The sequence below is a fragment of the Ceratina calcarata genome, unplaced genomic scaffold (genome assembly GCF_001652005.2).
Source record: "Ceratina calcarata isolate Rehan_Ccalc_2016 unplaced genomic scaffold, ASM165200v1 scaffold428.2, whole genome shotgun sequence".
Classification (NCBI taxonomy): Eukaryota; Metazoa; Arthropoda; class Insecta; order Hymenoptera; family Apidae; genus Ceratina; species Ceratina calcarata.
In genome coordinates this window covers 485,780-509,800 of record NW_017166501.1, presented here as the reverse complement: position 1 = coordinate 509,800, position 24,021 = coordinate 485,780, and the positions used below count along the sequence as shown (strand labels likewise).

At 40.0% G+C, this 24,021-nt stretch overlaps 5 protein-coding genes across 15 annotated transcripts in view; 2 read left to right on the top strand and 3 right to left on the bottom strand.

Annotated features, from left to right (window-relative positions):
- Window positions 1-21: 21 nt before the first annotated feature.
- On the bottom strand, window positions 22-1,470 carry LOC108626739 (JNK1/MAPK8-associated membrane protein). The gene is made up of 4 exons (XM_018027577.2): window positions 741-1,470; window positions 494-663; window positions 353-429; window positions 22-279 (listed from the first exon to the last, which is right to left on the bottom strand). Exons 1-4 carry the CDS (start codon window positions 1,211-1,213, stop codon window positions 64-66), a joined length of 936 nt encoding a protein of 311 aa, XP_017883066.1. The 5' UTR covers window positions 1,214-1,470; the 3' UTR covers window positions 22-63.
- A 63-nt stretch (window positions 1,471-1,533) lies between these two features.
- Saysd1 (SAYSVFN motif domain containing 1) lies at window positions 1,534-2,437 on the top strand. The gene is made up of 2 exons (XM_026815050.1): window positions 1,534-1,887; window positions 2,070-2,437. The coding sequence occupies exons 1-2, from the start codon at window positions 1,720-1,722 to the stop codon at window positions 2,397-2,399; spliced, it is 498 nt and encodes a 165-aa protein (XP_026670851.1). The 5' UTR covers window positions 1,534-1,719; the 3' UTR covers window positions 2,400-2,437.
- On the bottom strand, window positions 2,408-13,885 carry LOC108626738 (zinc finger protein 418-like). 8 transcript variants are annotated; one of them, XM_026815045.1, is made up of 9 exons: window positions 13,257-13,768; window positions 12,813-13,158; window positions 12,601-12,741; window positions 12,465-12,524; window positions 12,333-12,393; window positions 3,398-3,582; window positions 3,155-3,338; window positions 2,952-3,033; window positions 2,408-2,858 (listed from the first exon to the last, which is right to left on the bottom strand). In XM_026815045.1, exons 1-9 carry the CDS (start codon window positions 13,259-13,261, stop codon window positions 2,654-2,656), a joined length of 1,269 nt encoding a protein of 422 aa, XP_026670846.1. In that variant the 5' UTR covers window positions 13,262-13,768; the 3' UTR covers window positions 2,408-2,653. The 8 variants fall into 8 exon arrangements, with proteins under 8 accessions (XP_026670846.1, XP_026670845.1, XP_017883064.1 ...); XM_026815044.1 differs by lacking the exons at window positions 12,333-12,393; window positions 12,465-12,524; window positions 12,601-12,741; window positions 12,813-13,158; window positions 13,257-13,768 and adding exons at window positions 3,647-3,868; window positions 3,946-4,076; window positions 4,261-4,604; window positions 4,672-4,763; XM_018027575.2 differs by lacking the exons at window positions 12,333-12,393; window positions 12,465-12,524; window positions 12,601-12,741; window positions 12,813-13,158; window positions 13,257-13,768 and adding exons at window positions 3,647-3,868; window positions 3,946-4,076; window positions 4,261-4,564 and having other exon boundaries at window positions 2,408-2,540; window positions 2,644-2,858.
- On the top strand, window positions 6,224-7,786 carry LOC108626740 (gametocyte-specific factor 1 homolog). The gene is made up of 5 exons (XM_018027578.2): window positions 6,224-6,730; window positions 6,786-6,923; window positions 7,004-7,192; window positions 7,260-7,442; window positions 7,539-7,786. Exons 1-5 carry the CDS (start codon window positions 6,563-6,565, stop codon window positions 7,587-7,589), a joined length of 729 nt encoding a protein of 242 aa, XP_017883067.1. The 5' UTR covers window positions 6,224-6,562; the 3' UTR covers window positions 7,590-7,786.
- Window positions 13,886-14,032: 147 nt separating the features above from the next.
- Window positions 14,033-24,021, bottom strand: part of TTLL5 (Tubulin tyrosine ligase-like 5) — a 29,476-nt gene continuing 19,487 nt past the window's right edge. For 2 of the 4 annotated variants that reach the window (XM_018027629.2, XM_018027630.2), the window contains exons 5-15: window positions 20,282-20,388; window positions 19,956-20,169; window positions 19,574-19,830; window positions 19,312-19,511; window positions 19,017-19,243; window positions 18,660-18,855; window positions 18,435-18,600; window positions 18,223-18,363; window positions 17,958-18,108; window positions 17,708-17,874; window positions 14,033-17,630 (exon numbers count right to left, since the gene is read on the bottom strand). In XM_018027629.2, the coding sequence (XP_017883118.1) occupies window positions 17,408-17,630; window positions 17,708-17,874; window positions 17,958-18,108; window positions 18,223-18,363; window positions 18,435-18,600; window positions 18,660-18,855; window positions 19,017-19,243; window positions 19,312-19,511; window positions 19,574-19,830; window positions 19,956-20,169; window positions 20,282-20,388 (2,049 nt within the window). In that variant the 3' untranslated portion in view covers window positions 14,033-17,407. Of the gene's footprint in view, window positions 17,631-17,707; window positions 17,875-17,957; window positions 18,109-18,222; window positions 18,364-18,434; window positions 18,601-18,659; window positions 18,856-19,016; window positions 19,244-19,311; window positions 19,512-19,573; window positions 19,831-19,955; window positions 20,170-20,281; window positions 20,389-20,473; window positions 24,010-24,021 lie in introns of those variants that run through there. The other 2 variants (XM_018027631.2, XM_026815038.1) reach the window with 2 other exon arrangements.

The window sequence follows — 24,021 nt, the reverse complement described above, 5'->3', positions numbered from 1 at the left end:
TCTGTATTTAATAACCCAAAATTGTTTTTGAAAAATCTGATTTATTCCGATGACAGTAAACATTTATTCTATATGAAGTTTATGTGGATCCGTAAATCTAGCTGTTAGAATATAAAACAGTGCAGGTAGGGGGACTAGAGCTAACATCGCTGGATGAATGCAGAAACCACGGAAGGTCGCTGCAGCCACCAGGCCGTATCCATAGAAAAACCAGTGCCCTAATAGGACTATAGCATTCTTCATGTCCGACACGCAACTCAATAATAATGCTTTTACCGACTAGAAATATAAAAACCCGTAAGATTGGTGTATGGTATTTTGCGTTAGATGCAAATATTAACAACAGAATTACCTGATTCAATTTCAACGAGAAATGCGCTGCATTAGACAATACAGACAATATTATTGTTATATATGGAAACGAATAATCTGCAAGGAAGAACAGATTGTACAGTTGCGTTATTCTTCCCAAACGAAACTCGTATTTACTTACATATCAGACCTCCACCAACTGCGTGCAGCACTGCTAAGATGGGATAGAAATATAGTGCTGCATAAATCGAAAACACCCCTCGTTTCGGCAAAAATTTCTTAGCTACAATTGGCCTTATTAACAACATTATAGCTATTCCTAATGCATAGAAAACAAACACCATCGTGTACCTATAGATAGAAGAAATTGATTAATCTTGTAATCGACTGAAGAACCAATTGAACTAATGATAGAAGTAACCACTAACAATGGATAGACAGCTTCTTGTGTACAATGCAATGTCTCTTCATAATTTGGACTAGGATTGTGTAACAATGTATACCAGTCTGAAAGTTTTGTAGCTCTGCATGATCTGATCGAAAATGTGCCTACAGGATCAGTCAGTTGCAAAGTAATCAAAGATGCAGCGACGACTTCCAACAGAGCAGACAAGTGTAATGCGATCACTTCTTTGGGTATGGTACGTCTCATGGATACCATGTCGATACTGCACCAATGTAAATTCAATGCTAGCAATACCATGAAGCCGAGGTAGAGCCAGTCATAAAACATTGGCTCATCTTCGCATGGCACGCATATTGAAGAAGCATTTGCTCTGAATCCTCGAGAACACGCGCCACAATCACTCCAGTTGCCGTCGGGCAATAATTCTCTTCCACAATACAAACCAGGGCATCGAGTAAATAAATTTAGAGCATTCGGTTTTGATATAGAACACATGAAGAAACGGGAAGAGCAATTTGTGAGATCAATGTCAAAAATTACACGTCGATGCAAGACGGTTAAAACAGAATGAATAGCATTCGATATCGTGCAATGACATAATCCTGTAATTATTCAGACTGCCAATCTCTGTTACTTTGATTAAACAGTGTACGACTTGTAAAAACACCGGAATTTTAGAAATTTAAAGGATCATTATAACCAAGTTTGTAAACACTCCAGTTGTACGAAAAATTTCTTTCTCATCAGAATTCACTAAGTAGGACGAAATACATGGAGGTGGCACTGCGGAGAGCATAACAAAAGCGAAGAGGGGAGTAGTGATGGTAAGTAGTGGAAAGCGAGAAAAGAGGAAAAATCATTTGTTTGATCTACACGTTCAATTATTAAAAGTTTATCAATCCCCTCCTCAATCCAACAAGTGGAAAGTGCAATCGAAAACACACAGTAGAAGTAGACAGTGCACACAGTGCCGCGTTTGACAAAACGAACTTGCAATTAGCATGGTTGAAAGTAGTATAAAAAACAAACTTGATGCTTATCGACGTCAGAAACGTAAAGAAGAAATGACAGAGTTCATAAAAAATGCGATACATACTGCCGTGCCGTGGAATAGGAGTAAATCCGTCGAAGATACTCCAGAAGCAGAACCGTTAAAGTCGACAGAGGAGGTGAGGTTACTGATGACGTACACATATAGATGGCTTTAAATATTATTAATTAGACGACACGTGCGTTGAACCGTCGACAGTACGTAAAGCGGGATAGTAAATAAAATGAGAAATGATCGAAGGATAATTTATTGCAAAATTGATACAGAAGATCGGTATAATCTAAAACTGAAAGCTTGCAGGATGACCAGGATATGGAAAGCACCTGTTCAGACGATAGCGTTGACGAATTGCGATACTCAAAGATAAAAATAGTGAAATATTTCCTATACTTCCTTCTATGGGCTGTCTTATATATAATTGCAATCGAGTACGAATTTGGAGCGGTATATTTCATCCTATCTACGTTAATATTTATCGGGCTGAATACTCGATCTAGGCCGAAAAAACCGGGTGAGCTCAGTGCTTATTCTGTATTTAATCCGGACTGTAAACCGATTGAAGGAACGATCGACGCTGCACAATTCGAAAGAGAAATAAGATACGGCATAGGAAGCGTACATTATACTTGAAACTGTGGGACATTAAAACTGATCTAATTATTATCACAGGCAAAGATTACACAGTTTTTTGTACTCGCACTCGTACACGTATAAATATGTGTATCTCTGTGAAGTTTCTTGGATCGTGACTGAGAGAAATAGGAACTCGATCTAAATAAAAAATTACATTCAGCGTATGGTAAAAGTGTTAAAAAACAGTCAGTGGTAACTGTCGAAATCGTAACCACAGTCACTTGAAAAAACAATTTTATACCTATCGTCTTTTATAAGTCTATATTTTCTTGTAAAAGTTGTATAGCATTTTCATAACACTTTACCACCTCGCTAAGGTACGTTGAGCCGAGGAGATCGTGACTTGGTTTAAGGAACAGTGACCAATCGGTTTTAGATCTATGCTCTTTATCGGGGCATAGAAGAACTCTATCGAGATCCAATAATACATCGTTCAGTATTCTCGTATCGAGACTGCTGTAAGAAAGAATAAGAATAAAACCTACGTGTCCCTGAGATACATATGTACATGTATGAATATTTTTTATATTAGCAACAAAAATTACGTACTTGATGCTGTCGACTGTATCAATTTTTCTATTAAAAGTTTTAACATTGTTTAGTAATTTGTCCAACGATCGTTGTACATTTTCTGAAACGAAATTTATAGAAAAATCACATGTGTGGAAAATATAAAAAACGGAAACTGTTTTGAAGCGACCATAAATGATACAGATATGATCTCTTCTATGTAACATCGATGTATTTTATACCTTTATCTTCGCCATTGTTCACCCAGTCTAATGTTGTATAAGCAGTTTCGTTGAAATAGCTTGGATTCCATTTTATAATTAAGGATTCGGAGAGTCTCCAAATCGTTTGTCCAAGAATCTGCGCTAAAAGTATTTTCCGTGATACTCTCTCGTGCTGATGTTCGTTGTACATAACAGTATCGTTCTGAAAGTTGACAAGAAATGAGTTGCGTAGAATACTCGGGTTTAATTATGATTGCTTACCATGAAAGTCACTATCGCGTGAGGTATGTCCACGGCGAGTCGCGAGAATGAAGTGTTGTAAATAGATTTACTTAAATACAATAATTGATTATTATTATACGAGAGCCAGCCTTTTACTATACCAGCAGATTCTAGGACTATAGACTGTGCTATATCTGATCCAGACACAATCAAGGGGCCTTTACCTAGAAACAATTATTGAACCATGTTAAATATTAATAGCCGCATGCATGATTTATGCTAACAAACCTTGCAAGGCTTGATGATGCACTACAATGTAAGCCACTATCCTATGAGGCATAAAACTCGACAATTTTTCTATACAAGGATTCGAAGATCCTGAGAATAAACAGAAAACGAGAGACCTACGAGGTTTCCATCTGTTTTCCCTTTGTATCTGATTAAAAATTTTTGCCAACTCTAAAGCGATACCGACGCTCTCCCCGCTGGCCGATAAAACCACGTACCTATCTGAATATTGGAATCAGTGAATAGAATGTTTACAAACGTTTACTTAAGTCGAAGTTAATTCACAGAAATTGATTCACCAGGTTCCCGTGATCCTTTCGCAGTCGCGACGACGTATGATTGATGCCGATCAACTTTTTGTATCAGCGATAAATTCGATAGAATACCATTTACTCGATGGACATCGTCTTCCTTTAAGGATTCCCAATTCCTATTTTTACACATAACATTGTAAAAATCGGTATACTGGAAGTTCGGGATGTACAATGAGCGAAATTCTTTTACTAAATACTAGACTGTGGATTGTTATATCAGGAATTTTGTTTAACAGAAAAATCATTAACTTTTCAAAGTGCGTTTATACGAATTCCGCTCGCTGTAGGATTTGCACGTACGTTTCAAAGTCAGAATCGAGAGGAGCCCTTTCCAATTGATCGAAGATGAAACGTTGAAGATACTCGGTGCTCTCCAGGCCGTTCCCGGCTAGCTCGAGACGTCGTTTCTCCGCACGAAAGTCGATGGCTCTTTGCGTGGTGAAGCGACCGAGTAAAAATCCGCAGAGGAGAGCGACGAAGCCGACGGAAAATATCAACGAGAAGCACATACGTTTCGTCACAAACTCGCTACTCTCGCTCAGTCCGCGAGCCATTTGAAAGCTGAGAACCCGCTGCATATCGACGATCTTGAGGACACTTTTAAATAACTTGACGAGCGACTAGAGTCATGGTTCCTGGTAACACTTTTTTTCACAGTACTCGATTAGACACGTGAAAGGAATCGAATAAAACGGAAAGTGAACCGAGTACCGAGGAAAGCATCAATGCGGTGACTCGTTCGAAATGTTTTGCGTGCGCTACTGCTGTGAAGTAATTGTTATCGATCAAAGAACTTTGAAAGCGGTAGTAGTTTTAAACGTCGCATAGCGTGCGAGATACATTTTCTTCAAGCAAACCACGGTAAAGTCGTTCGGATCGGATTCGGTGTTCCCGCGACGCTAATTCCCATGACTATGCTTCCGTCGTCTTTAGTCGTCCACTCACTTTAACACTGCGTGGGATAAGACTGATATATTTGTCAGTCCGTCTCGTCGGCTTTCCACCTCTCTGCCAACGCTTCGATTATTATATCTACAATAGACATATGCAGACGAAATCGAAAACAAACCTCGCTTATTACTATAGAACCTTGACGTTGTTACTTTGGACTGGATTTGGAAAGGCTATATAAATAGTACAACTCTACATAGAATGGGAATTCCTTTATTTCAATTTTTTAGATATTTTATTTTAAATGACCTAACTTTGAATTAGCTCGAACATTTATTTGATGTAAATCCAAAGCAATTCCATTACTGAATGAGTCTTGTTTCTCGACAGCATCTTTTAAACTGATACAATAAATGTTTTGCTTTGCATAAACATCGGTCTTATTAAAAAGATGCTCATGTTTTGGTCCTTTATTTAAACTACTGCAGTAACGTGAATCGTGTAAATTATAAATGATATTTATAATCGTAACGCCGTATTCGCGGTGTTTGCGTCGAAGAAACGTATTTCAAGCAATAATACAGTGTGACGGTGTTTCGCTTATAAATAGTTTTCGATGTATTACGTGCACGTGCAAGGTTGTTTCAACTATAGATGTCCTGTTACAAACTCGAAACTATACGAAACCACTTATTCAGACATTATTCGTATATACTACCGAAGAAACGGGGGAAAGAACAGTCTCGCTTTTAATATCGTTCGTTAAATTTTATCTCTTTGCCCGTTGCTTAATGTTTTTCGTCTACGAATCGGCGATGGACGATATCCACTTTAATGCCTACCACAACTTCTCAGCTCTGGTATTTCGATTCCGTGAAAACATGCTCGTTAGGGACGCTAGTTTATTTGAAGATTCTTTATTGTGAACACATGCCGGCGATAAAACAAACACGCGTAAAACATGAAATAAATTATTGATACAACTTTCGTTGAGAAAGAAGCGTACGATCTTAAATCGCGCGAGTAGCAATAAAACTTTGGAATAGGAGAGCTGTAAAGATATTTCTTAATTAGTTTTCGAGGAAAACGTACATCTTTGCGTACAAAGAACGGACGTTATTTTCTGTAGAGACACGACTGTCGAAAGTGTATCCAAAACATACTCCCTACTTTTCTTTCGTATGTATTTAAAAAAAACGTATATGAATAAACTCGATGAATCGTCCAGCAACTGCACGGACATGAACAACAGGCGACCGCATCCGATCAAGGCACGTCTTCGCTTCGTCGCTCGAGTTATCATTCACATCAAGTTTCAGCTTACAATGCATTTTTTTTTTATGCAGTAGTTATGTCGAATGCATAGCACAGCAGCCGAAAGCATCGTTCACACATTATAAATTAATTATAACATCTGAAAATACAGAAACGTGCAAATGTTCTTTCTAGTTATTATTGATTCGATAAGCCCATAAAAAGGGGACAAAAATTGTTGTCCAAAGTCAACGATTTTTTAAATCACTGACGTCTTTTGTTTTCCATTGATAAAGTATCCCTCTACTGGAAATCTTGAGAATCGTAAGAAAATTATCATAAATCAGAGTTGTGCAGATGATGTCATGATACGGTGACACTCGCGCGTACAGTTGCAGTTCCTTATTCTAATTAAAAGTTGAAGCCAGATCATTCGAATAGATTGTAAAAGTGTACCATGTTCGATCGCAAAGCGATAGTATCGTGCCCATACGATAGCACCCACAAGATTAAAGAGAGCGTGTTGCCTTATCATTTGATACGATGCCGGCGAAACCAAATAAATTTGCGAAAAGTTATATGCCCCTACAACGTGTGGCATGTGATCGACGAAAAAGAAATCGAGGTATGAATAAGGAAAAATCGTTTCCCTTTGAAAGTGCTAAGAACTAACGTTATAGGAACACGTGGCGTGTTGTCCCAGCAGCGGGACCATCAAGAATTTAGAATATTGTTATAGACCATTATACGAGTTGGGAACAGTATCATTGGAAACTACTAAGAACTTGCCTGTTGCTAAAATGGAAGATTGGAAAGAGGTATTATTCTGTATTACGGTCTTGTAGATTATATTCTATAAGATCGTGTTTTATACTTAGGATTTTTACTTATATCGCAGGAAAATGTACCCCAATATGATCCTTGGAAAGTTACTGAGAGCAGAGATGTAATAAGGTGTTTGATAGGAGGGACAAGATCACAGAAAAAGAAATTTAGAGAATATGAACAAAAAAGATGGTCAAATCTTTCAGATGAAAGAACATGGTCTCCGAACCTGCGACAGCAATTTAAAACTTTACACATAACTGTAAGTCACTGTTCCAATATATTTAAAATACATGTACCCGAGTATCATTTTGGACTTGACCCAACAGCCACAGAAAATGTCGACGAAGGTATTGAACCTTGCACAACTTATTAAGAGCTTGGAACATTTACAATTCGAAGATATTGATGTCATTGCGAATAATATTGATCTTGAAAAGCTGATTATAAGCGATGTAAAGCGTAGAAATGCTACGATCAATGGGGAGCCTATTCCAAAAATCATTGAAGAGGTAATGCAAACCGTTACCAAGGTTTAATCATTTATATGAAACCCTCGATGTTAATATAAAATAACGTTATTGAAACGAATGTAAATAATTTTGTAGGTATTAGTGAAAGAACTTAGAAAACTTGTAGTTCACTGCTTGAAGGAATGAATCTCTGACAATAACATTGTGTATACAGATATGCAGTATTATGTTTGCATGACAGTAGCCTAATACGTATATAGATATATATAATAAAAAATAAAGTGCAAAAGCAGGCTATGGCACGAGAAACAGTGAGGCTTAAGTTTTTATTTGTCTATTCGTGTTGATACTATTATGATTAAAATAAAGACATTACACATTAATGCGTTTACTTTTAGAATCCCCTTTCTGTGAATTATCTCGACTAATTGAAAACTTTAATCTCTATATATGGAGTAAATGGGACAGATCGTGTTCAATTAATAATGCATGTAATACTTTAGTTTTATTTATACAAAATCGATATAACAAATAAAATACACACATTTTGACTGCACAATTTAATCGTGCATGTATAATATTCATAGAAAAGTTCTCTGGAGGCAAAAATAAATATTCGAACGTGTTTCAATCATTTTTCCCCAATAACTCTGCGAGTAACCAAGGAGACGATTCTTTATGACGCAGTTTTATGTGGTTCCTCAAATATCGCTTCTGACCGAATTTCATCCCGCATTTACAATCGTACGGTTTATCCATGTTGTGCGTTACACGGTGCCGCACGACTTCTCCCTTCACGGAGAACGTCTTCCCGCAAATGTCACAGGCAAACGCTTTAATGCCCGTGTGAGTAGTTTCGTGATGAGTTAGCCTCTGCCTGCTTCGGAAGTGTTTGCTGCAGTACGAACACTTGTGAGGTTTGTAATCCGTGTGCACGCGATTGTGAATGTAAATGGAATTCAACGTGCGAAACATTTTCGGGCAATGCTCGCACGCGTACGGACGTTCGCCAGTGTGGATCCTCCGATGATCGTCCTTTGCTCCTTTATTCGCGAACGCCCGTCCACAAATGTCGCAAGCGTATTTCTTGAGCCCCTCGTGAACGTCCCTTATGTGCCTCGCCAGGTCCTGCTCGATGCGGTATGATTTTCCACAGAGATCGCACTTGCAAGGCCGTTTGTTAAAATGTACACGGATGTGACGCAGGAATCCTCGTTTCGTGAATATTATCTTTTTACAAGTATCACACTTGTACGAGACACGGTCGTCGATCGTCTGCTTCGCTTTGTTCACGAGCTCCACTTCCTCCGGATTTTGATCTCGCCTCTTGTAGGAATGTTTGCTTATATGTTTCTTCAATTCGGACTTGCTCGTGAAATTCTTATTACACGTATTGCAAGTGAAACACGGAGGACTCTCTGTATCGCATAGTTTGTCCGCGCTATTCAAAGATTCATCTGCCGCCGTATTTTTGCAATTGTGCATCGACATATGCTCTTGAAATTTCTTTTCTTGGCACTGATACATCGATCTACAATATTGACAATAATGCACCTCGGCCCCGTGCTCGTTGTTCATATGACTCGTAAAAAATTTCATGTCTTCGAAGAGCGTGTCACATTGGGTGCACTGGATATAGTCTATCTGTACCTCCTCCGCGTTCGTACTTTCGTTCTCGCGAGGCTTCCACCTGCAAAATAAACATTCCGGTATGATGCCAGCTAAGTTTTATGCAAATTCTTGCTGTGACTCTTCAGATACCGCTCCTGAGCGAATTTCACGTTGCACACAGCACAACTATACACTTTTTTACTACCATGTACGCGTTTATGGCGACTGACGCAACCCTTGCTGCGGAAATGCTTGCCGCAGACGTCGCAAGGGTACGGCTTCTGCTCGGTGTGAATGAAAACGTGTTTGTCTAGTTCTTGCTTTCTTTTAAAGCATCGCTTGCACCAGGAGCATTCGTAAGGGTGAACTTTCAAATGGAAGGATTTGTGAACGTGCAGAGATGCCTTCTGTTTGAACGATTTCCCGCATTGCTCGCATACGTGCAGCTTCTCTCCTGTATGAGTTCTCCTGTGCTCGTCTCGCGACGCTCTAGAAGCCAAACGTCGGTCGCACATGTCGCACGCGAACTTTTTTACTCCCGCGTGAACGTCGCTGACGTGTCTGTTCAAAGCGGACGGTGAACAAAAACTTTTGTCACAACAGTGACACGTGTACGGTCTCTCCCCGGTGTGAATGTTTCGATGAATTAGAAAATTGTACGAGGTCGAAAGTGTCTTTTTGCAGTCTCTGCATTTGTAATACGTCGATCCGTTCCAGGCAATTTTCGAACGCGCCAATTCGTCGCGTTGCTGTGAACTTTGCTTCAATCTCTTTTTACATACTTTCAAAGCGGCCTCTGATTCCTCGTTAAGATCAGACTTTGGAAGTCTTTCTGTACGTTCGTTGTCGTTTGATTCGTTTTCATGTTTCGCGTCGCACCTGGAAAGAGATTTTTCCCTGTTACTCAACGGTGATCACGAAGGAGTTGTGATTAATTTTCCTATGATTAATCAAGTAGCGTTTCTGCCGGAACGAGAGATCGCATTCCGTGCACTGCCACGGTTTCTCGTCAAAGTGGATCAAACGGTGGCGCTTTAATTCGTATTTTATACGAAAGTGACGATCGCATATGTCGCACGCGTGCGGTTTTTCACCCGTGTGTTTCGTCAAGTGTAACACGAGGGACGGTCTCGTGCGAAAGTTCTGATCGCAGTAGTTACATTTGAAAGGGAACACGTCCGAGTGAGATCGATTGTGGACAAAAAGAGACGCCTTTTGTTTGAACGATTTCCCGCAAACGTTGCAGACGTATGGACGTTCGCCGGTATGAATCCGTCTGTGATCTTGGACGGTACGCTTCGTTGAGAACATCCGGCCGCATATGTCGCAGGAAAAGTTCTTTATCCCCGCGTGCGTGTCTCTCAAGTGTCTCGCCAGGCCCTGATTCACGCGAAACTGTTTGCCGCAGTGGTGACAGGTATAGGGTCGTTCTCCTGTGTGTATCCGCATGTGCCAAGAAAACGTGTACGGTGAGTAAAGATTTTTACCACACTCGTCGCAATGATAATAAACCTTTCCGTCGACTTCCATCTTAGCGCGCGTCACCCGATCGGCGCATTTCAGCTTCTTATTCTTTCTTTCAACGGATTCTGGATGCGACTTTGTCAAATGTATATTGAGTAGTTTCTTCTGCGTGCTTGTGTAATCACAATGTGTACACATATGCGTCTTTTTTTCTTTAGACGTACGTTCTTCTTTCTTTGGTGAACTCGTAGTTAAACCTGCGTCACAAGTATCAAACGAATTAATACTATCGCCACTGTCACTAGGATTCTGTTTTCTATCGATCGATTTATCGTAGCGTGCTGCAGATTCCTTTTGAGGTAGACCAAACCTGGAACAATAACAAATGTACCAGGTTTAAATGCTTCCGGCCGGTTCGAGGAATGTAGAACGTAACGAGAAAATCGTCGCGGCAAACTAGCACGGTAGAAAACTTTCAATGTGTCTGCTTTTAACGTGATTGTTCAAGTAACGCTTCTGTCGAAAGGCGAGGCCACATTTGACGCAAACGAACGGTTTACTCTCGGAGTGGATCAACTTGTGCCTGACGAGTTCAGATTTCACTCGGAACCTCTTTGAACAGACGTCGCAAACGTAATTCTTTTCCCCCGTGTGAGTGGTGATGTGAGCCAGCATTTCCTGCCTCCTGCGAAACTTCTTGTTGCAGTACGAACACGGATGCGGGAACTCGTTCGTGTGCAATTTACTGTGGATGTACAACGAAGCTTTCGACTTGAACGTTTTCCCGCACGAGTCGCATATGTAGGGACGTTCTCCCGTGTGCGTCCTGCGATGATCGTCCCGCGTAGCTCTCGACGCGAACGACTTGCCGCAAATATCGCACGTGAAATTCTTCAGTTTGGCGTGTACGTCTTTCAAGTGCCTAGAACGGCCGCCGGAATCTCTAAACTGCTTCCCGCAGACGTGGCACGTGAACGGCCTTTCATCCGTGTGTATCCTCATGTGCCTCTGATAAGAATCTTTCAACTTGAAACATTTTCTGCATTCGCCGCACTGATAAGACTCTTTCACGTCGACGCTCGTTTTATACTTTGTATGTTTGCAAGTATCTTCCGAGTCTTTCGAATTGCTAGAACATTTCCTTCTCGTCTTTCTACTCTTTGTGTTCGACGAGTTTGTCGATTTGTACGTCTCGTCACTCGGTTTCTCTAAGCTCTCTAATTTATATACATCAGAATCCTCTTCTTTTGCGTCACTGTCTTGTAGCTGATCAGACATTATAGCGGATTGATCAAGCGTTGAATTCATCACGGTGATCCATACCGAATCGCAATCACCGTTGCTTGTCGATTGTCTCTCTTGACACTTTTTTCTGTGTGGCTTCCGAAATACATTCTGCGTATTTAGGAACACCGTAAACGGTGTCTGTGTATTACTGGACCTGCAAAACAGTCAACGCTTGACTCTAGATTTGCAGCTATGCGAGATCGTTCTTGTTCGACGGGCACTTGAGAAAGTGACGATTAACTCTCTTGACAATCCTTAAAGCCTAACTCTTGTCATTTCACCAATCACGCACGCATACATTCTCATTTTCTCGGTAGGTTTGCGTAGATCGCTTGTGAGTGTCTTTTTCATGCTCCGAAATAATCAATGTATGAGAGATGTTGTTCAAAAATTGTTTGTATCAAAAGTCTGTTTATCCGTTTGCGTACTTTTTACCAAAATAGATCTTATAAAGAATTAATGACTACTGTGTTCCAAAGGGCATATTTTCTGCACGTTCAATTATACACAGCTCCGCAGTGTATTCATAATTTGTGTTTTCTTTAAATAAGAAATTTCATTACCTGCCTGAATCAATAACAGTTATCTCCTCAGGAACTTCAGCCTTTACAGTTTCTTGCTGTTGCTGCTATAATTAAATTATCACATGAGTTACGTCTGTATTTTAAAGGTATCTATACATGTCAATTTTCTACTTACGAAAGACTCGGCTATAGATATAGACGTATCTTGAAGAGAGGTTTCCAATTCTTTAGAGCTCTGGAAACGAGTATACATCTTTCTAATTCTGTCTTTATAATACGAAATGTACTGTTCATACAACAGATTTTGATACCTGTTTATCTAATGATTCGTCATACATCTCTAATAATCTTCTTTCTGCACTTAAACATCCTTCCAATAATTCGTGCCATGCCAATAACGTGGCGGCGCAATGATAACATAATTGCAGTGGAAGTGTATCGTCTTCGGATATCTTTAAAAATTATTCATACGAATACAGTGTTTTGACAAAGGAAGCAAACATCATATAAAATAAATGCATACATGTATAGGCAGATACTTGTGTATTTTATTACACAAGTCATGCTGCGAGCCTTCTCCTTCGAATATTGGAATCAAATGATCACTGGTATTAGCACAGACTCGACATAAAGTAGACCATGAAAACTGTTCATTGGACTGAATCGCAGCAGTTTCATCGTTAGAAACGTCCATCACGTTTTGTTGTTCACTCTGAACATTCGATACCACGAAGAAGCTTTCCTCTTCATTTTCCAATTCAGTATGTGAAGTTTCGTTAACCATATCCTTCACAGTTTCTATCAAAATCGAATCCCCTCTACATGCATCTAAACTAACAGCGATTGAACCTTCGGATTCCATTCTGCATCTGCAATATTTTGTTCGCGTTAAACGTGCAACTGTATTGATTTTATTACGATACCGATAAAAGTACGGACTTACGAAAAATTACACAACAAAACTTACATCATACAGGCAGCTTTTGTAAAAATATAAATGCAGCGCTCTTCGAATTTTGCATGAAACGAGGAAATAAAAGTCGCCGATCACAGTACATCCAGAAACACTGCAGTTAAGTGATTCGACAATTTGATCCACGTTCTTTGTCGAGGGTTCAAAATTATATTTCTTTAACCCAAATATTTTACAGTTTCATTTACGAATAAGAAAAGTTCGTTGGCTTTAGTTTAGTTAGTGAGTATCATAAATATTTATGATTTTTACGTATCATTTCTGCGCCAATTAATTCCATTACACGATTAACGAAAGTTCAAGAACAATTCTCTATTGTATGTAATTTACGTTTCATTTTATATCGACTTTAAGATTCGAATAAACTGCCCGTAACGAACTCTTTTTCGTTCAGATTCACACGAAGTATCGTTATCGTTGCGACATGGCTAAATCTTTGTTTGATACTTCGGGGTGAAGCCTTTGGGTGAAGAAGGACGGACACGCTGGACACGTTCGATTTCGAACTGCGTGCCGCCTAGTAGTGAATCGTGAAATTAGTAACAGCGTAACTTTACGAATTTGTTACGCGTATCTCCGTGATCATTTCGTAATTAAAACAATTATCTAAGTGAAACTGTACTCAAATTTATTCTTGATTAACGACTTCGAAATATGTCTTGGAAGCAGAGATGTAGACACGCAGGGAAAGAAGGTATTTATAGTCTGTTTAAAAAAAAAAAACGGTTTTATTCCACATCGAGGAGTGATTGAAGGTAAGGTACATGTCCTGCAGGTTCGTCACATTTTTATTTCGAATACTTAAAGTTGAAGATAATTTTACAATGCGAAAATACGTACGCTTGTACATTATCATACAATCGTTGGTTTTCGATATTATTTGAAATGTTTAATACCTAAGAAGGCTGCACAGTGTATACTTATTCGGTGTAACAATCAACAAGAGGACAAGACTTTTAACAATTGTAAATTTGCTTAAGTGGGATTCTCTGTCTTTCTTCGATCGACACCTCGACATTGTTACATACCCGAGTAACGGTCGCATCGTTCCGTGATTATAATAAAATATTTGTACGTGTAGCCATTACTTTTCTTACAATATTTTATTCATAATAAATGCAGTAAGCTGACTAGTAAATTTTACAAATCACAGGTAGGAAGGGAGTGTTGCCTCGAGCAACACAGAGGTATGTCATAACAATTTTCTTTATGTACATCTGCTAATTTCATAATCCCGTTAATTTTGCTACTTCCTTAATTCGATCGCTCCTCTGGTATTAATAATTTTACGAGCTCGAATTGCTCAACGAACTTACTGCATAAGCTTGAAAAGTAAACTGTAACATTGATAGGCAGGAAAAACGTTTTTTTATCGAACCTTTTACGTGCTTAATTGATATTTATAAGTATCCCTCAAGCATTTACGATGCATCGTGTTACGAGGTAACAAACGATTCGTATCACAAAATACACGAATACAGAAAGCATTTGGCTGAACAGACCGTGAACACTTAAGTGTAATAACGATAGATCAATTGTACATATTAGCAACATACATAAAAAGCTTCAGAACTATCTTTCTTCTGTGAACATCGTAAAATCATTTACCGGCGTGTTAGACCTCACTGAAACAATCTTTGCCAAGTGAAACGTACATTTGTAACTTCTCGTTATTTTTTCTAATCGAACAAAAAGATTTGACTACGATATAAAAAATATATTGCAGTCGTAAAGGAAAGATATGTTTACAAAATAATGGCAGTACCACTTTGTGTGTAATAGATAATATCGATTTCTCGCCAAGCATCGTATTACGTTTGGAGTACAGATAAATTGCTAACATGGAATCGATATGCTTCTGTGTCTTCTTCTTCTTCTTCTTCGTGAACATTTCGTACGTAAATTAATACATGTGAAATTAATGACGTGATTCATACATGTATGTACAGAGAACAGAGAACATCATACGAACTAAAAAAATATCCTCGCTGCTATATAAATATATTAATCTTTCATTTAGGAGTTAAATAACGAAATAATACTTTACGAACTTATAAGATACGGCGTTACGATAATTAATAGGGGTGTACGGGAATCCGGCCTGGCTCGACCGCGACTCGAAATCGCGGGTATTCGAGATTTGCAAACTTTCATCATTCCAACTTGAACAGAATTACGGGGAACCCGCACACCTCTAATAGTTAATAAAGAAACGAAAATGTGATTCAACAGAACGAAGCAAACATGAATACGATTAACACTCGATTAGAATAATATTTTTAAGCCTACTACTCGTTGTTTAAGTTCTTCGTTAAATATATGTGTCAAACTTGAAAACAGACATCGATAACGCATAAAACACTTTTAAAACCGATTACGTATCACGCTATGATTACGATTATGCGATAACAATATTCTTTCGTGCTTGATCGAACGTAGTACAAGTTAGCTCTCTTTGTGCTTAGCAAGGGAACATATTACAGACGTTCGTATGATTCACATGAGATCAACTCCCCACGATAACATGTTATAGATTAGGTATATCGAAAATGCCATTGATTTATGGATATTGTGTTCGACGTATACCTGTAACGGCGTACAATGCGGTCGTATCACAGCAAATCAGTTGAATTCGGAATTAGTCAACGTAAATGGAAAAATACAACGTTCCGCTATTTCGTCACGTGCTATGTTACAAAGCTTGCAAAATGCGAATGACGTTATGTTCGTTGGAAGAATAAGCTGCAAATCCTTGTATATGTATACTAAATACTGACGGCATTGCATGGATGGACAAGACCTCTATACGATTTTAATCTAAATGGATTGGTACCTGCCAAACCATATTGACAAACATCTCCCATCTTTCGCTTAGCAGGCGCGCAGCATTTCTTAAACGGAATCCGCGTAAATTAATATTGTTGGGCGTGTTATATCGAGCCACGATTAAAAATCATTGTACGAGCTGGTGTTCTTCCTAGTACTATACAAAATATATGTTGTTTTGTTATCTTATGACGAGCCTAAGTTCAATTAGATTATTGCACTTTGAAAAATTGATCTCAAAAACGATCTTTCATGATTTATACATGTGCTCGCAAAAGTTCGTTGAATGATTTCCTTTTTATTTCTACGCGTATTTCTAGATCGCCTATGGACGAATTTAAATTCTCTCATGAAGTGTTAAAAAAAATAAACTTACGAACAGTTCGAGGGCTCCTGTTCATAAGATCGTATCTTAGGGAATTGTCCGTGAAATACGATTACATTGTCGCCGAGATACGATCTCATGAACAGCAGGCGTCGAATTATAAAAGAAAAATACATGTTAATTCTTTGTGTTTCTGCTTTCAATTTGACTAGAAAAGCGTCGACACAGAAGATCGTACAACTGAACATGTTCCTTCAATCGAACACCTTAATTAAATAGGAACATCTGAACTAAGATTGTTACGAACGATAAGAGTAATTACTAGAACATAATTTAAAATTCTTAAACCTTAACTAATCGCAAACGAAATTAATCAATGAATGATCGTAATGCAAAAACAAATAAGTGCACGAAACTGATGACTAAATATTTCACGATGGGCAGAGATGATTTAATTTCAAGTGGTGAAGATCAGTTGTTAAAATTCTCTGATTGAATCACTTATTTTATAAAACGGATCAGCTTTAATTGGCCACCTGTCTTCCACGTTAAAACTCGCGACACTCAGACCCATGAACCTTTTTTCATGATCATTTTCTATCTAACTTTGACGCTGAAGACTAGTTTTAAGATAAAATCGTAATGTAAGAGTATGAAATCGACTGGAGAGACTAAGGAAACTCCGTTAAGAAGGCTCGAAATATTCGTTGAAAGTGTCGTATAACGAACTCGTTTCCGTTTCTACCCTTATAATAATAATAAGCGAATATTAAAGCGCTCTTAAAGCGTACCCAAAAATATGAATTGTGTGACGGCTTTCTGGGCTATATTTATACGGGAAACGTCAAGTTTTTAAATATATATATATATGTGTATGTATATCTATATATACGTGGATGATTGTCCACTTGTACTGGGAAGTCCTAGAGCAGCCGTACAATAGTACTTTTAACGAGTACGCGTATCTATAACAAATATACACATATTATACAAACTAGGTACGCGCAGCTTTTGTAGGCCTAGTGATTGACGATTGATTACATTTGCATTGTTCGGTGGTTGCCGCGTTCGAGTAGACGCGAGACGTGATGTGCGGCAGAGAGCCCAATAAATTAGGACCCGGCAGACTACCCGCAAACACGCTCCTTCCCAAAAAACTATGAGCGCACTTGTACAGCCTCGTTTGTAGAATTAATATATCATCGAGATCTTGCTCGCTATTTGATTGAATTAAATTGTACGTTAGAACACATCCATAATCGTTGATCTATCATTGAATTTGAAAAAGACTTACCTGGCAGCGGCCAAGAATTTTTGAAAAAGTCGATTCGGGACAGTACGTGGGCGATCAACTGTATCTGCATAAAGATCTGTCTCACGATTGTACATGTGCAAAAAGTCAGACAGTTGCTTAGCCGTGATCGCAGCACGGTCCTTGTCGCTCAGTTTACTACTTGGTAACTGCATAGAAAAATACTTGTGTAAAATTATTATATAGAAAAATGGTGTGTACAAGACTGGTTCTCAACTAGTTTTCAACTCACGGTAAAAAAGAACGGTGTCCTTAAATTATTGGCCGACTGTTGAAGGAATTTCATTACGAGATCGCAGCACGCCGGATCCGCGTTAGGCTGCGATATCTTGCGCAACACGTGTCCCAAGTATAAACCGAAGGCCTTTCTAGCTTCCCCAGGACTGAAACATTTTTACAATTATGCAACATACTGACTATTTCTACGGCTGAGGTTGTCCATACATCCGGGCGGATAATTATCCCAGCTCAAACTATTTCTACAAAAGGTCACTCACCTGAGTTTGTTTCCTTCGTGCATAGATTGTACTACTTGACTTTTATACTTGTGCCTATCAATGTCCATGTTTTCTTTACTGTTACCACGGTCCAAGCTCTGCTTGTGCCCTTTTACCAAAGCTCTTTCATACCTTTCATATCTGCAATCAATTACACCAAGTATATACCATTTTCAAATTACGCGTTCGAAATATTGTCTCTCTAACTGTACCTAGAGAGTCTATCTAGAGTTACTTCAGGAATGATAAAATCGGTAGTGCGGCTGGCCGCGGGGAACAATTGCTCGTGCAACATTAAATTGTGATTAGTATTGATTTGATGCGGAACTCTGCCTGGTCCCAGTGGATCCGAAACCATCGGTATTCCCGTAGTCGGATCTGTAATTACATTTGATAGAGTGACTAAAATCCAATGATACGCGAAACGAAATATTTACCCAGATATTGTGAATACATTTCCCACGATTTCGGGCTAGGAAATATCCGAACGAAACCTCCTCGCCTGTCGAATTGCGCTTTGGCAGATGCCACTATCCGTTGTTGCTCCGGCGTTAATCCAGATTTATTAATATTGCTTTTACTAGTATTCTTCTTCCTCTGTGTCAACGTCTCTGCCGAATGAACTCTTCTACACTAGAGATAATGAAATCCAACTTCGTAAAATTACGAGTAGGTACATGAGACATTGTTAGTAAATGTCATTCCTTAAATCAATACATTTCTATTTTGCATAAAAATCCGCGGTTTATGACTCACTGCTTTATTAGTGGAACACCACTGGACAAAGAACTTACGCTGACTATTCTTTTGGTAGACAAGGTCGATCGATTCAAATGTTGCGTTTGAGGCCGTAGCATCGGGTCAATCGCAGGTATTCCGACCAAAGTAAGCAAATCGGTTATCAGTGCAGATTTCAATCTGACATCGAGCGGCGAGTCGCAACCGAGCGACGGCGTTAAATTCACTTCCAGTAGCCACGGTTTCAGCGTATCGTCGATTAATACATCGAACCCAAACAGTTCTAAAACGATTACTTCTAAATATCTTACATCATTTCATGTTTCGTAACGCAACGAGCAAAGACCATACCGAAGCATGCTTCGGGATGTTTCACAAATTGCTTGATGCCGCTCACGATGCCGGACGCGGTCGCGAGAATCGATTTTATTATGATGTCCTCTATGCGCTGCATGAGTAATTCCGTGTCCTGTCCCATCGATCGCAAGTGTCTAAGCAACGCCGATAACGTCCATTTGTGGCCGACGTCCTCCGCGTCAGGATCCTCGCTTCTACAAGACAATTCGAAACAATGGTGCAATCCATTACATACGCTAACGACGATTCTGCTTACTTCACGTAATCCACGTGGAATTTGTTGATGCTGTAATTGCATAGGTGCATGCAAGGATTCCATATGTACTGGTTACCACCGTCGTACTTCACCGTGGCGAATCTTACCAAACCCTCTTCGTACAGGTAGATCAACAACGGGTCGTAATTCGTGACGGCCACGTACAACCGCAAGTCGCATTTGTGTCCATCGACCAACAGAGGATTATTTATGTATTGCGCGACGATCACGGATTCGTCCGTAAGAATCTTCTCAGGCTGCAAGTACAGAAACTTGTTCAGTTATTAGATCGAAATCGGGGGATTAAAATTGCTATTGTCTTCATCGATGCGCGGATTGACTTTTCAATTAATAATTCATGTCTGAAAATGATTATGCTCACACTGTTAACAATATAAATGCCGCGTCCGCGAGAACTGGCTTTGGGTTTGACAATCCAGGGGCCGCGATACCTGAAATGCGCTGTGAGCAATTCCCTTGACTCGCTCGGAAGCAGGAACGTCTGTGGTATGAAATCCAAGTTCCGTAAACCCTTGCTACGCTGCATCGCCTCAATGTTCTTGTAAAGTCGATCCTTGCGCGTGATTTCGTACGATCTACGGTAAGAGTAAGAGATTTAGAGTAAACTCAATGTTATTAGCAATATCTATTTCTAACGACGTTTGACGAATCATCCAGCATTTAATTTTCTAAGAGCGTTTCAAGTACCTTGGGAAATGATTCACTTTCTGGTGAGGCATTAAATTCCGTAGGATATCTGGCTTCGGGTGATTCCCCATCCACAAAATATTAAAGTCCATCTCGTTCATTGGAACCTGGAAAACGCAATCTTTTATTCGCTGCCCCTTTCGTTATGCTGTATGAAAAAATCATTAGGTATAGATTTGCTCTTATTTCTACGTTCAAAAATATCTCCATCGTTCGATTTAGTAAGACCCGGCGCCTCGTTGAATTCGAGAGAACGTGTTTTTCATCGACGCAAACAATTTTATTATTCGCGATGCATTGTCATTCTCACGTATCGTCTTCCTCGACCTTGCGGTCACTTTTCGTAGGAACAATAAGTACGCGGTCAGACTATTAACGCGGAGGTAGACGTAGTGTCGTGATAACAGCGAGGAGTCACGACGAGCAACGGTAGCGGATCCACGGACTTTGCCATAAGTGTCCGTACTTTCAATTTCGCTTCTTTTACACTATCCGTTTTTCGTTCGAACGCAATTAACTCGTCGAAAACATATAAATATGCAGATACGATAAGAAATATGAATTTCGAAGAGGTAAAATTTCAAGCGTGGAATAGAACTTTGTTTCGCGCCCCGAGGAATTTTAATGCATGAAATTCAAGATACCAAGCGGAAGGACGATCACTTTTAATCATCTCGTTTGCGTGCACACGACACTTTCTCAGTCCTCTCCTCTTGCGCGCATAATTGCGACTTTTTACCACGCTGTTTGGCGTAACGAGATTTAAAGCGACCGTGCCAGATGGGTTTAATTAATGAGTTGACTCTAATTAAGACCGAACAATCGACCGGAATAGAGGATGATGCCTATTAAAGGTCCCTCGGCCGCGATAATCGCACCGTAATTTGTATACCCATCGACGAAGCACCTGTTTCGTTATATGTTTTTCATTCAATCGTATAACGGCGCCGCTCGCATTTGCGTATGATGACCCGAGAGCTACAGAGCGTCGAGCACGTGATCGCATCAATTGAGTTTAATGTAGATCGACTTCATCATGATTCGATACAACCCCGTTCAGTAACGACGACACGTTTCAACCACGCATGATGTGCTCTTCCACGAAATCGTCGCACTTTGACCTACCGTTTATGGAAAAATTAAATACCAATCTACTATTTGTACAATAATGTATTCAAATTTCGGCAATAAACGTGAACAAAGAAACGGGAGATTAGAAGATAAGACGATCGTTAGGCAAAGTTCTCGTTTACGAAACCGAGCAAAGTACGATGGGAGGAAGGGACTGGCTTAAGTTGTTTGTAGACTACGTGATCACGGCCACGCGCTCAGCTCATAGACTTCTCATCTGCAGACACACAGTAATGGATTTGCTTTTGCGTCACGGAACGGGATCGTTAAACGATCAAACACTCTGGATGCGAAGCGTTTCGCGATGAATCTCCTCTTCAATGTCCTCTCTCCGCATGGGGAAAAACGCGATGCTGAAAATACATCGTCGAACTTGAGTCAAACTCGTGCCGTTGAACCCTCTTCGTCACCTCGTGAACAAAGAATTCTTAAATGATTATTGGAGAAATACATGGAGACTCGATGCACTTATATGTACATAGGATACAGAATAGATCTAGCTGGCTGTTCTCATTAACCGTAGCTGTGGAAGCAAATGGGCAAGAACGGTCGATGCAAATGGGACCACTCAAGGACCGTTTCCGCGTTTCGACTCGAAGGTCCTCGTCCCAAGACCGCCTGAATAACGCCTGATCTGTGTCGATCGGAAGGAATCGACGGAGGCGAGGACTGACAAGCGATCGGGCAATGCGGAAGTCGAGGAAGAACACCGACACCTGGGGACGTCGTATACAATTTTCTACCAGTCGGCAAGCCTTCAGGACCGGTTAGCTTCTCAGTCACGGACCTTCCAAAGCGGCGCGTGACCCTCAAACCTTATCCCACCAACTCTGCCCGTGTCCTCACCTGCTCGCCACGATTGCTGCACACGAATATTCTCAGGAGGATAAAGTATTCCCAAGCAACAACTTTTTTATTACCGCCTCCCTTTGCTTCCTTCTTTAAATGTTTTTTAAATATTTTTCTCCGACCTCGAAGAAATCCTCTTGTTAGATTTTAGAAATCGACGGATCATAGACAAGGATACTGAAAGTTTTCGTTACGCACTTGCGGAATAATCGATTTTATTATGTAATTAGTGAACGTATCGTTGATCATTAACGCGGATGATGATCATGGTGGGAGTCGAGGGCAACATTCTTCGCTCGTGACTTCGCCGTCTTGTCACCGAGAAGATCTCGCGGGATCTCCCGTTGGCGTAATGATCGTGTGCGAAAAAGAATCGCATCCGCTGGCGAACGAGGCGTAACATAATTGGCCCGGGGGAAAATTCATCACGCGGAAACTCGAGGCGTAAAGTGCCGCGTTTAAGGAGACGTTAATTAGAACGGAGGCTGCGAATATACGTTAGACTCGAGAGACTCGTCGTCTTCGCCTTCTTCTTTTTCCTTTAAGGTGCACGATTTGCTTTCACCTCGGATCGATCAGCCAAGACGGCTCGTAATTGCGCGAGAACGCGACACCGTAAACTACTCCGGTTCTACGTCTTCGAAGAGGGAAGAACCAGCGGAATTGAGGCGGTCTTCCCATGCTTCCGCTAACTAGAATTTGTGTTCTATTCTTCGTTTCTATTTTTGTTTTTATCGCACAAGTGCATCTCTTCCTTCAAGATTGAAAACGATAACAATAATCGTATAAATTCGCAACGTTGTTGAATCTTCTGAGAATTTCTGAATAAAAAAACAAAAGTTTGTTTTCCCTGCATTGTCTGCCAGGTTCTCTACGTATCGGTGTCGAGAAACGATATACCCTGGTCCGAACAATGTAGTGTTTCCAGTTTACAAGTTCATAGGCGATGATTAATCAATGAGTGCGACAATAACATCAGGCGATTCTATTAGAGCGATTAGCAGTAGAAGCTATTGAAACCAAAGATGCGCGACGAGAAGGCGACACTCGGTCATGATTCTGCTCGCTGCTTTAACGTGTCGCGCTTATACGTGAGCCACATATTGCGTTACTGATCAAGGATAACAAGCTGGCGACCGGAGGCAGGCGCTGGAATCGTCTCCTCTTTTTCCTTTCCATTTAACAAAAGTCACGCTGGAACGAATTCTCGTCGCCGAAAAATGATTGAAAACAGGGTAATTTCGATTTTTAAAGTGAACTCTCGGGCAAATGAAAGAAGGCCAAGGCGTTCTCAGTGAAAGGTGCCCAAGCCCTTTCGACCGAAGACACAGATGACGTTTAAACGAGATCTGGCGAGGGCCGAATCCAGAAATAGTCGAGTGATCCTCGAGCCCTACAAACCTCGGCGAGCCAAAAATATTTCAATGACACCTGAACATAAAACCAGAATAATAACCAAATAATAAAACTGCTTTAAAAGCTTTGAAGATTCGATTATAATTTCAATACGTTGACCTTGAGCTCTAAAATAACTCAAAAGACGTTTCGACCAAATGGAAACAACTTGTTTTCTTATTTCAATACCAACGTCTATTAACATAATTTACACCCCTCGTGCATATATGAAACAATTTCCCCGGCAAACGATATTCTTATCTCTGTTCCCACTATCAACGACCACGTTGCGATACACGTGAGCCACGATTGATAAGCGATAAATTCGGATCCAACAATGATAGTGGGTGCCGTTGAATGATACT

What these genes read in the sequence shown, in the direction of transcription:
- LOC108626738 (XM_026815041.1), bottom strand. An exon ending in ACGAATCATTAGATAAACAG is followed by an intron (nt 12,525 to 12,600) that starts GTATCAAAATCT and finishes ACTCGTTTCCAG; the next exon opens with AGCTCTAAAGAATTGGAAAC. An exon ending in ACTGTTATTGATTCAGGCAG is followed by an intron (nt 9,094 to 12,328) that starts GTAATGAAATTT and finishes TTTATTTTGCAG; the next exon opens with GTGGAAGCCTCGCGAGAACG.
- Saysd1 (XM_026815050.1), top strand. Translation starts at nt 1,720, where the DNA reads ATGGTTGAAAGTAGTATAAAAAACAAACTTGATGCTTATCGACGTCAG. An exon ending in CGTTAAAGTCGACAGAGGAG is followed by an intron (nt 1,888 to 2,069) that starts GTGAGGTTACTG and finishes GAAAGCTTGCAG; the next exon opens with GATGACCAGGATATGGAAAG.
- LOC108626740 (XM_018027578.2), top strand. Translation starts at nt 6,563, where the DNA reads ATGTTCGATCGCAAAGCGATAGTATCGTGCCCATACGATAGCACCCAC. An exon ending in TCGACGAAAAAGAAATCGAG is followed by an intron (nt 6,731 to 6,785) that starts GTATGAATAAGG and finishes CTAACGTTATAG; the next exon opens with GAACACGTGGCGTGTTGTCC. An exon ending in TTAAAACTTTACACATAACT is followed by an intron (nt 7,193 to 7,259) that starts GTAAGTCACTGT and finishes TTGACCCAACAG; the next exon opens with CCACAGAAAATGTCGACGAA.
- LOC108626739 (XM_018027577.2), bottom strand. Translation starts at nt 1,213, where the DNA reads ATGTGTTCTATATCAAAACCGAATGCTCTAAATTTATTTACTCGATGC. An exon ending in CAAGAAGCTGTCTATCCATT is followed by an intron (nt 664 to 740) that starts GTTAGTGGTTAC and finishes TTCTATCTATAG; the next exon opens with GTACACGATGGTGTTTGTTT. An exon ending in AGTTGGTGGAGGTCTGATAT is followed by an intron (nt 430 to 493) that starts GTAAGTAAATAC and finishes TCTTCCTTGCAG; the next exon opens with ATTATTCGTTTCCATATATA.